Here is a 13,265-nt window from a genome sequence, read left to right as displayed (position 1 = left end):
TGTAGCATTATGAGCTCTCCTAGATAAGGCATCAACAACCCTATTATCGAAGCCTGGCTTGTAAACAATTTTGTATTGCATGCCTAGCAACTTAATAAACACCTTCTGTTGTCAAGGTGTGTTAAGTCTTTGTTCATTCAAATGAACCAAACTTTTCTGGTCAGTAAAGATGATGAATTATGCATGCAGTAAGTAGGATCTCCACTGCTCAATAGCATTTAGAATGACCAAATACTCCTTTTCATAAGTGGAAAGGCCCTGAGTCTTGACACCCAAAGGTTTACTGATGAAAGCTAAAGGATGACCATCTTGTAGTAGAACAGCCCCACACCATTCTTACAAGCATCAATCTCCAAGCAAAATTGCTTTGTAAAATCAGGCAAGGCCAATACAGGAGTTGAGCTCAAGGCTTGCTTTAAAGTAGTAAAGGCTACTTCCTGATCCTGTGTCCACACAAAAATGATGCCCTTCTTCAGCAATTCATTAAAGGTTTGGCAATCATAGCAAAATATTTCACAAATTTTCTATAATATCCAGCCAAACCCAAGAAACTCCTCAATTCCTTGAAAGAAGTAGGGACAGGCCAGTTCACAATAGCTTCTACCTTTGCCATATCATTAGAGACACCAGCTTGACTGATCACATGACCCAAGTAAGAAATTTCCCTCTGGGCAAATTTACACTTAGACAGCTTCACATGCCAATGATCCTTCTGCAAGAGTGTCAAGACCTCCTTCAAGTGAAGCACATGCTCCTCAAAAGTTTTACTGTAAATCAAGATATCATCAAAGAATACAATGACACACCTCCTAAGCAAAGGTGCCAAAGTAGTGTTCATGGCTCCTTGAAAAGTACCAGGAGCACCAAAGAGACCAAGGCCATGACCAAGAACTCAAACTGCCCATGGTGAGTTTGAAAGGTCCTCTCCAGGCTTTAACCTGACTTGATGATATCCAGAAATGAGATCTAATGTAGTAAACCAACTAGCCCCAGCTAATTCATTCATAAGTTGATCAAAGATAGGAATAGGAAATTTACCCTTAAGAGTCAGAGCATTCAAGTATCTATAAACCACATAAAATTTGAAAGTGCCATCCTTCTTCCTAACAAGCAACACTGGGGAGGAAAAGGCTGAAGAACTAGGTCTAATGATGCCCAATTGAATCATGTTTGCTACTTGCCTTTCAATCTCATCTTTGAGAGAAGGTGGATACCTGTAGGGTCGAATATTAAAAGGTCTAGCACAAGGAATGAGAGGAATGCTATGGTCACAATCTCTGGCAGGAGGTAGAGAAGTAGGAGTAGAGAAAACCACTTGAAATTCAACATCAGGTGCAATGGAGGACTGTGTTTGAACTGAAGTAATCTGATTAAGGAGTTCTTTAGCATATTCTAGCAAAATGCCCTATAACACAGCTGAAGTGCCATTGTAAGGGATAACCATCCACTTGTGACGCCAGTGTACTTTCATGGGACTGAAACTCTCAAGCCAATCCATGCCCAAGATGACGTCATATGATTGCAGAGGTAAAATCTTAAGCTGTTGTTTGAACAAGCATCCCTGAATAGCTCATTCAACCTCAAAAACAGCATAAGAGCAAGACATGAAACCTCCATTAGCAACTTTAACTTGGACATGAGCAGGATAGAGATGCAAACCAGACATCCTGTCAATAGCTTGCTGACTAATGAGGGAGTTAGTACTGCCAGAGTCAATCAAAATATGGACCTAAACATTTTGCATCACTCCCATCAATTGCATAGATCTTTTTCCTTCACCACCAGATACATATTTAGATTTGCTAAGAATAGCTGATCTTCAAGATGTTGATTTGACTTAGGCCTAACATCCAATTCCTCCACATTAAACAGCTCCCAGACCTCTTGCATTGCCTGAAGATGAATAGTAGTGGCACAAGTATGTCCCCGATGCTATTTTTCAGCACATCTGTCACATAAACCTTTAGCACGACGAAAAGCCCTTAGAGCTGCCAGCTTGTCCTCAACTGACCGAGCAGCTGGCACCAAACGCTTGTCATAAAAAACAGACTATTTAACAGCTCCAGATGATATCGGTGGTGCAGGTAAAGGAAGAGGGCCCTTAGAAGCCGGTTTCACCCAATAACCAGAATCAGGCTTGCCCAATTGGGAGAAAGGTTGCCATAGACCTGAACCCCTGATCCCGATGATGAAGATCTTCACGGTGCCCAATTGGGCCGTCGGTGGGAATCCCGGTAGATGGGCGCGCGGAAACCGACTCGGGCTTGACCAGCAATCTTGGATCCACAACCGCATTCTCCAATATCGACTGTTCCCATTGCTTGTTGAGCCACTTGAGCTTGAGCTTGATGCCATCCATGGCAGCATCCACTGTAGGCTTCCAGGAAATGAGCTCATCACTAGCGTGCTCCAAAGCACCGAGGCGCTCGTCCTTAGCTTGAGCGAGGTCATCGAATTTCTTCTCCCACTTCAAGTCCATCGCCGCAAAACTTCTTCTCCATCTCGTCCAGGATCAATTTGGTGTTGGGATCCATGGCTCCAAGGCGGCGTTGATGGCGGGTGAAGTGCTCGTGGCTGGGAAGCGGCTCCAGAGCGGCCGCAAAACACTTCCCAGGAATCGGTGTCTCTGATACCAGATGTTAGTAGCAAGATAGCAGGAAAATGAAGGAGAAGCAGGGAATTCAGGCAGGAAGCAAGAACGAGGAAGAGGTGTCCAGATCGGAGAGGTTTTGCTTGAAGAACACCAGAGTGTTTTACATAATCTTCAGATGATTCCTCAGCACTCATTCTCGCCGCTTTTATCGCACACCACACAAGCACGCCACCGACAGCTAAACTCAGTCTGGGCCGGTAACTCGTGAACTCGCCTTCCTGGGCCTGTCTCCCTTTCTTGGTCCAACATCGTGACCTTGCTCTGTTGCCCGTCCAGCTGTTGCCGGCTTCACCTGTACGTCTGTTGCCACCGCGCTAACTGCACTAACACATTATTTTACAAGTAAAAAAACTATCTTTTGGGAAAATTGGAGCGGTAGACGACGAAGAATAATGCATGGTTAAATAGTAACGACGATTGCACACCACGATATAGTAGTATATGTACTAGCTCCAGTAAAACAAAGACCCGTCTGCTCCAGCTGGGGAAAAGGACCCGTAAAAATGACGTTTTGGTTATTTCGTAACTAGCTTTGCCCCATACAACCCTACGTACGTCCATCTTTCTTCATACGACGTATGCAGCTCGTATGCTCCCAAAGCAAAGCTAAGAGGACACACTAGCTAAATACCAGAAGCATGCGCATCATCTTCTTCAGCATGAGCACGTCTGACCAACGCCCGCACGCCGGTCCTGTTCAGCACAACAGGAAGCTTCTGCGTCCAACTGTCCGAGACTCCGAGTCATCGTCGCCGGGACGACCAGGCAGCAACGAAGCACGGTTACACCATAGACGTCATCTGCCGTCGGTCTTATTAGCATCCGCCAGCCTCAGCCTCAGAAATCAGGATGAATGCATTCATGCACTAAGCTAAGGTGCCGATGGAAGATTTTCCTTCTCAGGTGCAGTTGCGTCGTCTGCAAATGCCTCCCACCTCTCCCTGTCTGCTTCTATTGCGCTTTGTTTCTCTGTATATATAATGCTCGCCGTTCCAAATTACTATTCATCTCCAAGATTTGTTATAAACTACGAAGTGGACTCAGCAGATTACCAGGAAATAATGGCGCACAGAGTCGATTATATTCTTCCAAGACATGGCGTAGAAAAGCTGAAAACCAGCGCACCCCATCCCTAGTAGCGCTGATGGCGCCTTGTGCATCCGCGACCACGGGCATTAGGCGTTCTTTATTTTTTTGGGTACTTTCCTCCCTCCACTTTAAGTTTCTTTCTTTTAGGAAATCTACGGCAACCCTTGGGTTGCCTGAACTTTATTGATATGGGTAAAAATTATTTTACAGGCGTTTAATTACAAGCATAGAGATGGCATTTATCTCCAAGGAGTCTAGAGAAAAAGGGGAGAGGAAAAAGAAGCAAAAGGAATTACACAGCTACTACAGGGAAAAAGTTACTCCACTCTGTGAGCTTCCCTCTGTCAAGGGGATTACTGCATCTATGGGACCAAAGAAGAAGATCATCGCGGCATCGTCGGGAGAGAGGTGGTGATTGGACTCATCCTCGCTTCTGAAAACTTTAGCGTTCCTACACTTAAGTTTATCATATTCATATCGACCGCGAAATCATAATCAGAGCATTTCTGGTGCAAAGAAAATTAACGAGCACTTTTGAAGCCCTCACTTTAATCAGGAATAATACACAAACATGTGTAAACAACAATACAGAGAAAGTAATTGCGGTACAATAACGTGATTACATGCCAACGCAAGACTCAGCGTGATGAAATGAGAAATTTTTTGGCAGCACGACTACGCGGAAATTATTTTGTAGTACAATGATCCATGTGCTGGAAGCTAAACTCGAGGCCTATGATCCGATGTCCCTATACCATGCTTACCGATGTGGTCTAGCGTGGTGCTTCAATATCTAACCCCATCATTCCCGCCGTCCAGTGCATGCTTGGCGGCAGGCCAAAACTCGAAGACGCAGCTGCCAACCCCTCAGCTAGATGTTCAGTTTCTTGGTGCTGTAGGAGCAACACCTCTCTCCATGTACTTCGAATAGCTTTCAGCTTGTCGGCCACTTGGGTCATGGAAGGCCTGTCCTCCCCTTTGGAACTCAAGCACATGCTTGCTAGTTTAACAACTTCTTCGAAGAGCTCCTCCATTCCCACGCCCATTATGCTACTGTCTAACATACCTTCAACTCTGTTCTCTTTCAATGCTCGCAGGAAGGATGATGCAACACTTTTTTCTTCCTCAGGGCCCTCGAATGATATTGCCATCTTCCTTGTAATCAACTCTAGAAGCACAACTCCGAAGCTATAAACATCGCTTTTCTCTGTCAGTTTACGCTCCTGCAAGTACTCAGGGTCTAGGTAACCAAGAGTACCTTGCACCATTGTCATGAGCTGAACTGCGTCCTTGGGGAGAATCCTTGATGCTCCGAAGTCGGTGACTTTCGCCATGTAGTTTTCGTCTAGGAGAATGTTTAGAGACTTCACGTCTCCATGGACTATGGGGCTGTTTGTGGAGAGGTGAAGATAAGACAATGCTTCAGCAGATTCTTGGGCAATTTTGAGACGGGCTTCCAACGAAACAGGTGGCCTGCTGCCATGGTTGCCATGGATAAACTGAAAGAGAGTGCCATTCGGGATGTATTCATACACCAATATAGGCACTTCCACTTCTAAGCAACAACCTAATAATCTGACCACGTTCCTGTGGTTGATCTGTGAAAGTATAACAATCTCCTGCACGAACTCTTCAGCTTTTTCCACATTGCTAAACCTCGAGCGCTTCACAGCGACTACCCTGTTATCCTTTTTTAAAATGCCCTTGTACACGGTGCCATTCCCCCCTATGCCCAGTTCCCTACTCTTGTCGAAATTGTCTGTCGCCTTCTTGAGGTCATCTATGCTGAATAGTATCACTGTATCTACTTTTTTAGAGAGGATTTGTTGGTATAATATCTGACCACCATTCTGTTTGAAGAACTTTTCCTTCTCTTTTGCCAGCTTCCTTTTCTGACATGCGTTCAGCACAGTGAAGGTACAAACGACAAGGCATATGAGGCCGATGGAGACACCTGGAAAAAGGAGGGATTAATGAAACTTAAATACATATATATATGGAGGTATGATGCAAAGTGAAAAACCTTACGAATATGGACGTAAAATGTGTATAGAGTAATTACTAAGTATATCACAGCTAGGCAAAAGTAAATACATAAATACATTTCCAACTGAGTATTGTGTTAGAATATTTCACAAATGAAAGGGAGGTCAAGGTAAATAATTATTAGCCCATGGAGAAGAAGCATGCAGTTGGGAGTGATGACAATGCAGAAACAGTGCAAGCATGCATTGTATTTATATGGAATACTATTAAAAAATTCTCTTCTTTGATTATGACTTAGATATACCTATGACCTTCGTGTTGGGGCCATTGTCGGTTCTAGTGCAAGGTATGCTCTTTGGATCGTTGCTGTGAGTTCCTCGGGGGCACGTACATGTGTAGTTTCCGATCGTGTTACTACACTGACCACCTTTGCAAGGTTGTGGTAATGCTATGCACTCATCAATGTCTGTCATTCAAATGGGATAGGGAGATCAATAATACAAAGCAACGGAAATTCATAATTCCAAAATTGCAGAGGTGCAAACTGCAAAGATAGAGACGGGTGTGTATGTATGTATGTGGAAACATGCTGACCTTTGCACCCTCCGACCAGGTAGGGATTTCCATGGTAACCTTCAGAGCAGTTGCAGAGATACCCTCGGCCAGGCATGTCGATGCATGTGCTGTTCGTGGATTTGCAGGCATATGTTAATCCATTATCCTTCTTCCTGGCTTCCGCACATGAATCTTGACCAACAACCCAATTGAGAACCATGGGGTATCCATAATTCATTTCAAAGTCCTGCGATTTCGCATAGGAAGGATGAAATTGAAACGAGTCCTCCTCGGCAATGAATGCGTAGCTGCACGGGCTGAAACTTTGAACTCCAGTGTCGTTGGATACAGTGTAGAATGAGGGGTAGAATTGGTGCAGCCTTTCTGGTATGGGAGACTGACAACAACCCCTGCCAAAGCACTCCGTGCCATTATCAATGCTGTTCTCCCGGTAGCAGAAAGATCCACATGCGCTGGTGAGAGAGGACTCGGGACTGCTAAAGATTGATGCAACGGTAGCACAGCCGATTGCTGTGAACTTGTTCTTGGCTCCGGAAACCGTGAAGGAAGGGCCAGCAACAAAGATAGAAGTTTTGAAGACGTCGGTGTTATTTGTGAAGTTGCAGTACTGTGCTATGCTATTCTGAACGCGAGCCTCGCCGAGGGTCAGATTGATTCCCAATAAAGGTGTGCTGGAATTGGAAGTGTTTAATAATAATATAGGGACATTATCTGGGGGGCAGACGACTTCGAAGCCTTCCAAGGAGCAGCCTTTCCCTATGCCGAATGGGTAGGGGATGCTGACGTTGCCACACTTGTCTTGGCAGCTGTCCTTCGCTTGGCTGCTTTCTCCAGAAGCATCAGTCGTTGCCGCACTGTGGTGCAGTATCAGCATGGTCGCCGTAATTAGCATCAAATTCTTCTTACCTGTAAGGATATGCCAGGTTTGTATCAGAATGACTCTGGGTTGGTTTCATTTTTGTTTTCTGCTACTCAGTCCCATTTTACTTGCATCCACAACAAAGATTTACGTGTTACTAGTGTACAATCTGTGAGCATGATCATTACATTTTGTTTTTCTAACAAATCATCAAAAACTAATATCACAAATTGTTTTCTGTAGTGAATCCACTACTCATCTTCGTGCGATGAAAGTACTTGACTTTCACAGCCTCAAGGTCGACCTATACATAATTCTTGTCTACTTTTCACAAATAATTAAGGGTATATGCATCCCAGTAGGTATACTAGAAGAAGGATAGACGACAAATAATCTCCCTTAGAGCATGTACACCCGTTGCCTCTTATTTAGGGTTATTGTGTTCTTGTAACACGAGTTGCACATGTCTATATATATGAAAGTCACGACCTCTCATTAGGTGTGCAGTGTTTCCCATCTCCTTCTATATCTCTACACTCTACCATAGCTTCTACTCCCTCCGTCCCAAATCATAGGTTGTTTTGAATTTTCCAAGTTCATACCATTTACTAATATGCATGTAAAAATAATATATATCTAGGTGCATAAAATATCTATTAATTAAAAAAACTAAATGACTTATAATTTGGGACGGCAACAAAACCACACAAGTTTGTGATTTCGTTTCTCAGATGGTAAATTATTATTTTCTCATTTACACACGTAGAAGCCTAGATTCAAGTCCTAGGGAACAATGGATTTAATCCTAGACGCAATTAGAGAAATTCACGCTTGTGGTAGTTAGATTAATTAACAAACAAAACAATTAATTCAACTCGTGCACTTGTTCTTGACTGGAGGTGGAGGGAGTAGCAAGAAACTCTTACCTGCACATAGCGGTGACGCCATGTTGTATGCGTTAAGTTTTCTGCAGCTGCGTATTTTTGCTGACGGCATCCACCGACCACCTATGTTTGAGTAGACAGAGAGCTCCTAGCTAGGAAAAGCTACTGAGTCTTTGGTTCTAGTCTAGCCGTTGTTCGCCACTTCGCCGTAAGGCGAATCGGCCTTTCTGCCCGTTTATATAAAGGCGCAGAGGCCCAGAGGAGACTTGACTTCAACTTCGAGGCATCATATGTTCCTATCATCTTATGCGACGACTACGAGAGTCACCGGACAGACGTCGGGGGCTACACTTCTTTTCTCATCGCAATTCGCAAGAGGGACGTGGTGTATATTATTATTAGCTGCTGGCAGGTGTGGCCTGGCCTCCTGTCTACGAAATGGTTGCTGACGTGACCGGACTGGCGTATTCATACACAGATGTGAGCCATATGATAAGCTAGGGTGGAATAGTCGTTTTCGCCCTTGAACTATCGATGAAAGCTCAATTTCGTCCCTAAACTATCAAACGGTCATTTCAGTCCTCGAACTTTTTATCAGACGGTTCAATATTGTCCTCCATCTTACGCCACGTTGTCGTCAGCTCAACTGTCATATATTTGATCTATAGTGCGGCAATAATATGTTAGATGTTGAGGCATTAACTATTACATTTCGTTTCAATGGGGATTTCTGTTCTTGATGAGTGACAGGTCCAGTATTACAATGGACACTTGGGTAAAATATCAATCCTAGAGCTTAAGGGCCATCTCTAGGATCACGCAACTTTTCATAGTGGAAGGAGGTTCCTTGTAGATGATAATAAGTTCTGCATGGACATGCTTGTAGCTTGCCGACGAGGCATGCTAACATGGCGCGGCGCGACACCTAAGACAAAGGATAAAATTGAGCCGCGTGAGAAAGTTGAAGGACTAAAATGGCAGTCTTGGTACTTTAAGAATCAATTTGAGTTTTGTTGATAGTTCCGGTAATATAATATAATCCTTTCCCTTACTATTTTTTTATTTTATTGTTGTAAAAAGTACGATTCTCCATACAAGTCTGGCCCGATTTAGACCGGGAGATATATGGAATTAGCGGAGAACTTTCGTCTAGTCCATATACATGTGAGCTCATACTGGATCTATATATACAAGACAAGCACTTCACTTTGTAATAGAAATCTGATTAGGGAATAAGTCTGATTAGGGAATAAGAAAGAAAAGCTCCACCTATGTCTTATATTTAGGTGAAGCTCGAGATCTCTCATGCAAACACGCTATTTCTATCTTACATCCGTCCCTGCAAATATATTTTACCTGGATCTAAAAATAACTATAGCTTAATTTTCCTGTACCTTCCATTTGTATCGCTGTTAATATTATACCCATACTTTCTCTACGTCTATGCACACAAATCACAACCCATACATGTGTCTTTTCAAAAAAAAAATCATACATGCGGTCATCATACGTAGACGGAGGATGGAGTCACCGTACCATTGGGATGTTTTTGACACAGTTCAGTGCATCACAGAGTCTTCTTTTTCATTCGTCACTATCAAAAGGGGTATCAGTTTAGAAATACTATAAAATAATAAGATGGAGAAGAGAGAGTCTCTCAGATCAAATGTCCAGAGACGTCGACTTAATTATTTTTCGACAGACAGCGGCAAAAAATGCTTCAAACTTTGAACACGAAAGGTTGAGATTTCAAACAAGAAGATTCCACTACTGTAGACTGTACCAACGACGATCGTATTTGGAGTTTTGGACAGGCCACAAGTGGGAGAGAGAGACCATTATTTTACAAGTAAACAAACTATCTTTTGAGAAAATTGGAGCGGCTGACGACGAAGAATAATGCATGGTTAAAAAGTAACGACGATTGCACACCACGATATAGTAGTATATGTACTAGCTCCAGTAAAACAAAGACCCGTCTGCTCCAGCAGGGGAAAAGGACCCGTAAAAATGACGTTTTGGTTATTTCGTAACTAGCTTTGCCCCATACAACCCTACGTACGTCCATCCTTTTTCATACGACGTATGGAGCTCGTATGCTCCCAAAGCATTGGAGCTATCGCAATTCGCAAGAGGACACACTAGCTAAATACCAGAAGCATGCGCATGATCTTCTTCAGCATGAGCACGTCTGACCAACGCCCGCACGCCGGTCCTGTTCAGCACAACAGGAAGCTTCTGCGTCCGACTGTCCGAGACTCCGAGTCATCGTCGCCGGGACGACCAGGCAGCAAAACGAAGCACGGTTACACCATAGACGTCATCTGCCGTCGGTCTTATTAGCATCCGCCAGCCTCAGCCTCAGAAATCAGGATGAATGCATTCATGCACTAAGTGTGCATGTGTAGTTGATGTAACTTATAGTCACCCTCCCATATATATAATCATCCTGAACCGTGACCACTTACACCTGCACGAGTGTGCACGTGTAGCTGATGTAACTTATAGCTCAATCAGAATACAATGGCTGATCTGGAATACAATTCCACGGTATACTGGACTACAATTCTATGTCTCTAGATCTAGAAAAGGAAAGATTGACTGAAGCAGACCGTCAATGCGGGTGGCATTGCATCGTGCTGCTTCAGAGTTTGACGGTTGTTCTGTACTTTGCCATGCTCCCATATATATAGTCATCTTGAACCGTGACAACTTACACCTGCACGAGTCTGTACGTGTAGCTGATGTAACTTATAGCTCGATTGGAATACAATGCCTGATCCGGAATACAATTCCACAGTATGCTGAACTACAATTCCATGTCTCTGAATCTGGAAAAGGGAAGATTGACTGAAGTAGACCGTCACTATGGGTGGCATTGCATCGTGCTGCTTCAGAGTTTTATGGTTGTTCTGTACTTTGCCTCTCTTACAATTCCACGGTATATTGCAAATTCCATATATAATGCCTTATCTGGAATACAATTCCACGGTATACTGGATTACAAGTCCATGTCTCCGGATCTAGAAAAGGGATGACTAACTGAAGCAGACTATCATTGTGCGGTGGCATTGCGTCGTGCAGCTTCAAAGTTTGACGGTTCTTCTGTACTTTGCCTCTCTTACACGTGCTCCCATATATAGAGTCATCATGAACCGTGACGACTTACAACTACACGAGTGTGTACGTGTAGCTGATGTAACTTATAGCTAGATCTGGGTAGAGTGAAGACTGTTCATGCTCAAAAATAAAAACAAAGGGTGAAGACTTCAAAATTTACTGGGTCTTCTTTCTTGGCTTGGTGTAAACCCAGGATGTGAGTTTCTTTTGTATAAAATGCTTCGACTGCGAGATGTGATATGACTGCACGCACATCACATCTAGAATAGAATTCCACAGTATACTAGACTACAATTCCATGTCTCCGGATTCTGAAAAAGGGAAGATTGACTGAAGCAAACTGTCACTGCGGGTGGCATTGCATCGTGCTGCTTTAGAGTTTGATGGTTGTTCTGTACTTTGCCTCTCTTACACGTGCTCCCATATATATACTCATTCTGAACCGTGACGACTTACATCTGCACAAGTGTGTACGTGTAGCTGATGTGATAAGGACATCACCTGCTCGGATACAACCACATTAGTAACTTTTGATTCACAGGTGAAACAATTCTTTACCATGATTGTATTTGATACATTTGATGAATTGATGTTGCACCATGATGTGTGTTCGTTGTCAATTTCAGAAATACATACGTGGATCAAAAATAGTGTTAAACACACATGGAAGGTATGGAGGACCAAAGAAGTAGATTGAGAGCCAAGTTCAAGTATTCCCAACATCCTCCACCAGGCCACCACGTCACTTTTGGCCCAAGGAAAGAAATAGATCCAATCCAACATGTTTTGGGGCTGGATTCGGACTGCAGCTCTGCGCCAACTTGCAACGGCCGCCATAACCTCATCCGGACTCTATTTTGGACGTTCAAGTACTCCTTAGAATCATTATGAAGTCTATTTTCATATGGATCTGGACTCAAGTCCATATCTATTCTGAGGCAGCCTCAATGATCGAATTACTACTGAGAGATTTTTTGTCCAAAGGTGTTGCGTCGCCTTATTTTGGCACGATGGGCCGTGTATCAAGTTGGGTCCATTAGGGACACGTCCTAAGGTTGGAGCACGACCCCAACACCCCTCCTAGTCATTCTCCTAGGTATTAATAAGGATTAGAGCTGCCACAAACAGATTGGGTTTTGTTTTGTTGAAAGTTTAGCCATTGCTACTTCCTTGTAGACGCGTGTATCGACTAGACCATCCGTTCTACTCGATTCAGAACCCCAACTTTTTAGTTTCAGATTGGTTTCCATCTCCATATTTGCAATTGAGTTGCTTGTTCTACTTGTTCTTGCTTGTTCATCGATTGCTTGCAGGAATTACCCTAGTGGTTTGGTTGATCGTGCTCCAAAAGATCGTGGCGACCATTGGAGGTGGTGTATCGGTTGCTAAGGTGCAGCATCCTTGGATGGTTGTAGTCGGGCCGTGAACGTCGTCTCCATCCCCAAATCGAGTTATCCACCTTCTCTCATCGAAAGATTGGGAACAAACCCTAGCTTGTTCCTATCAGTTGGTAATCAGAGCAAGGTTTATCGGTGAGAGACTTCTAGTTCTTTGCTATTTTTAATTTCCTATAGTCTAGAAAAAGACCACAAAAAATTAGTAGATTAGTTTTCCTTAATCCTAAAGACCCTTTTAGCCTTTTACTAGTGTTGCGTAGTTAGGGCTTGTTGAGTTTTCGGTTGCATCGGTTGTGTCGAGTTGCTGGTCTTAGTGTTTATTCCTTTAGAGTTTTGAGTTCTATCACGTTTTGGTCATCACGAGATCCACCATCACCATATACATCGTTGCTGTGTTCTTGCCACCATGGATCCATATGATGTCCGATTTGGAGTTTGAATACAATCTGGAGACTTGAACTTGTCTTCTTTCCAATGGATCTGACCTTGCGACAAAATTTGATCTGAGCGCTCCACAATCTTCTTAGAGATTTCTGCATCTGCTGTATTAACAAGAGTTGTTAAATTTGAATTCGAAGAGGTTGTGTTCAATAGTCTTATTGTTTGGGTTGTCATAGTACCAAATAAAAGATTTAGACCTCTGCAAAAAAACAAAAGAAAGAAAAAGAAGGAAAAAAGAAAAAAAAGACAAGAGAAAGAGA

General features: G+C 43.3%; 1 protein-coding gene across 1 annotated transcript; it reads right to left on the bottom strand.

Moving 5' to 3' along the window:
• Positions 1-4,236: 4,236 nt before the first annotated feature.
• On the bottom strand, positions 4,237-8,240 carry LOC101759605 (wall-associated receptor kinase 1). The gene is made up of 4 exons (XM_004966573.3): positions 8,090-8,240; positions 6,323-7,210; positions 6,033-6,194; positions 4,237-5,696 (listed from the first exon to the last, which is right to left on the bottom strand). The coding sequence occupies exons 1-4, from the start codon at positions 8,157-8,159 to the stop codon at positions 4,516-4,518; spliced, it is 2,301 nt and encodes a 766-aa protein (XP_004966630.2). The 5' UTR covers positions 8,160-8,240; the 3' UTR covers positions 4,237-4,515.
• Between the last annotated feature and the right edge of the window lie 5,025 nt (positions 8,241-13,265).

Source organism: Setaria italica, chromosome IV, assembly GCF_000263155.2.
Source record: "Setaria italica strain Yugu1 chromosome IV, Setaria_italica_v2.0, whole genome shotgun sequence".
Classification (NCBI taxonomy): domain Eukaryota; kingdom Viridiplantae; phylum Streptophyta; class Magnoliopsida; order Poales; family Poaceae; genus Setaria; species Setaria italica.
This window is presented reverse-complemented; position numbering and strand designations above follow the sequence as displayed.

Coding starts and splice junctions, on each gene's coding strand:
- LOC101759605 (XM_004966573.3), bottom strand. CDS start 8,159: ATGCCGTCAGCAAAAATACGCAGCTGCAGAAAACTTAACGCATACAAC. Junction 6,195..6,322: donor CCTGGTCGGAGGGTGCAAAG/GTCAGCATGTTT, acceptor TTTGAATGACAG/ACATTGATGAGTGCATAGCA. Junction 5,697..6,032: donor CCCCAACACGAAGGTCATAG/GTATATCTAAGT, acceptor TCCTTTTTCCAG/GTGTCTCCATCGGCCTCATA.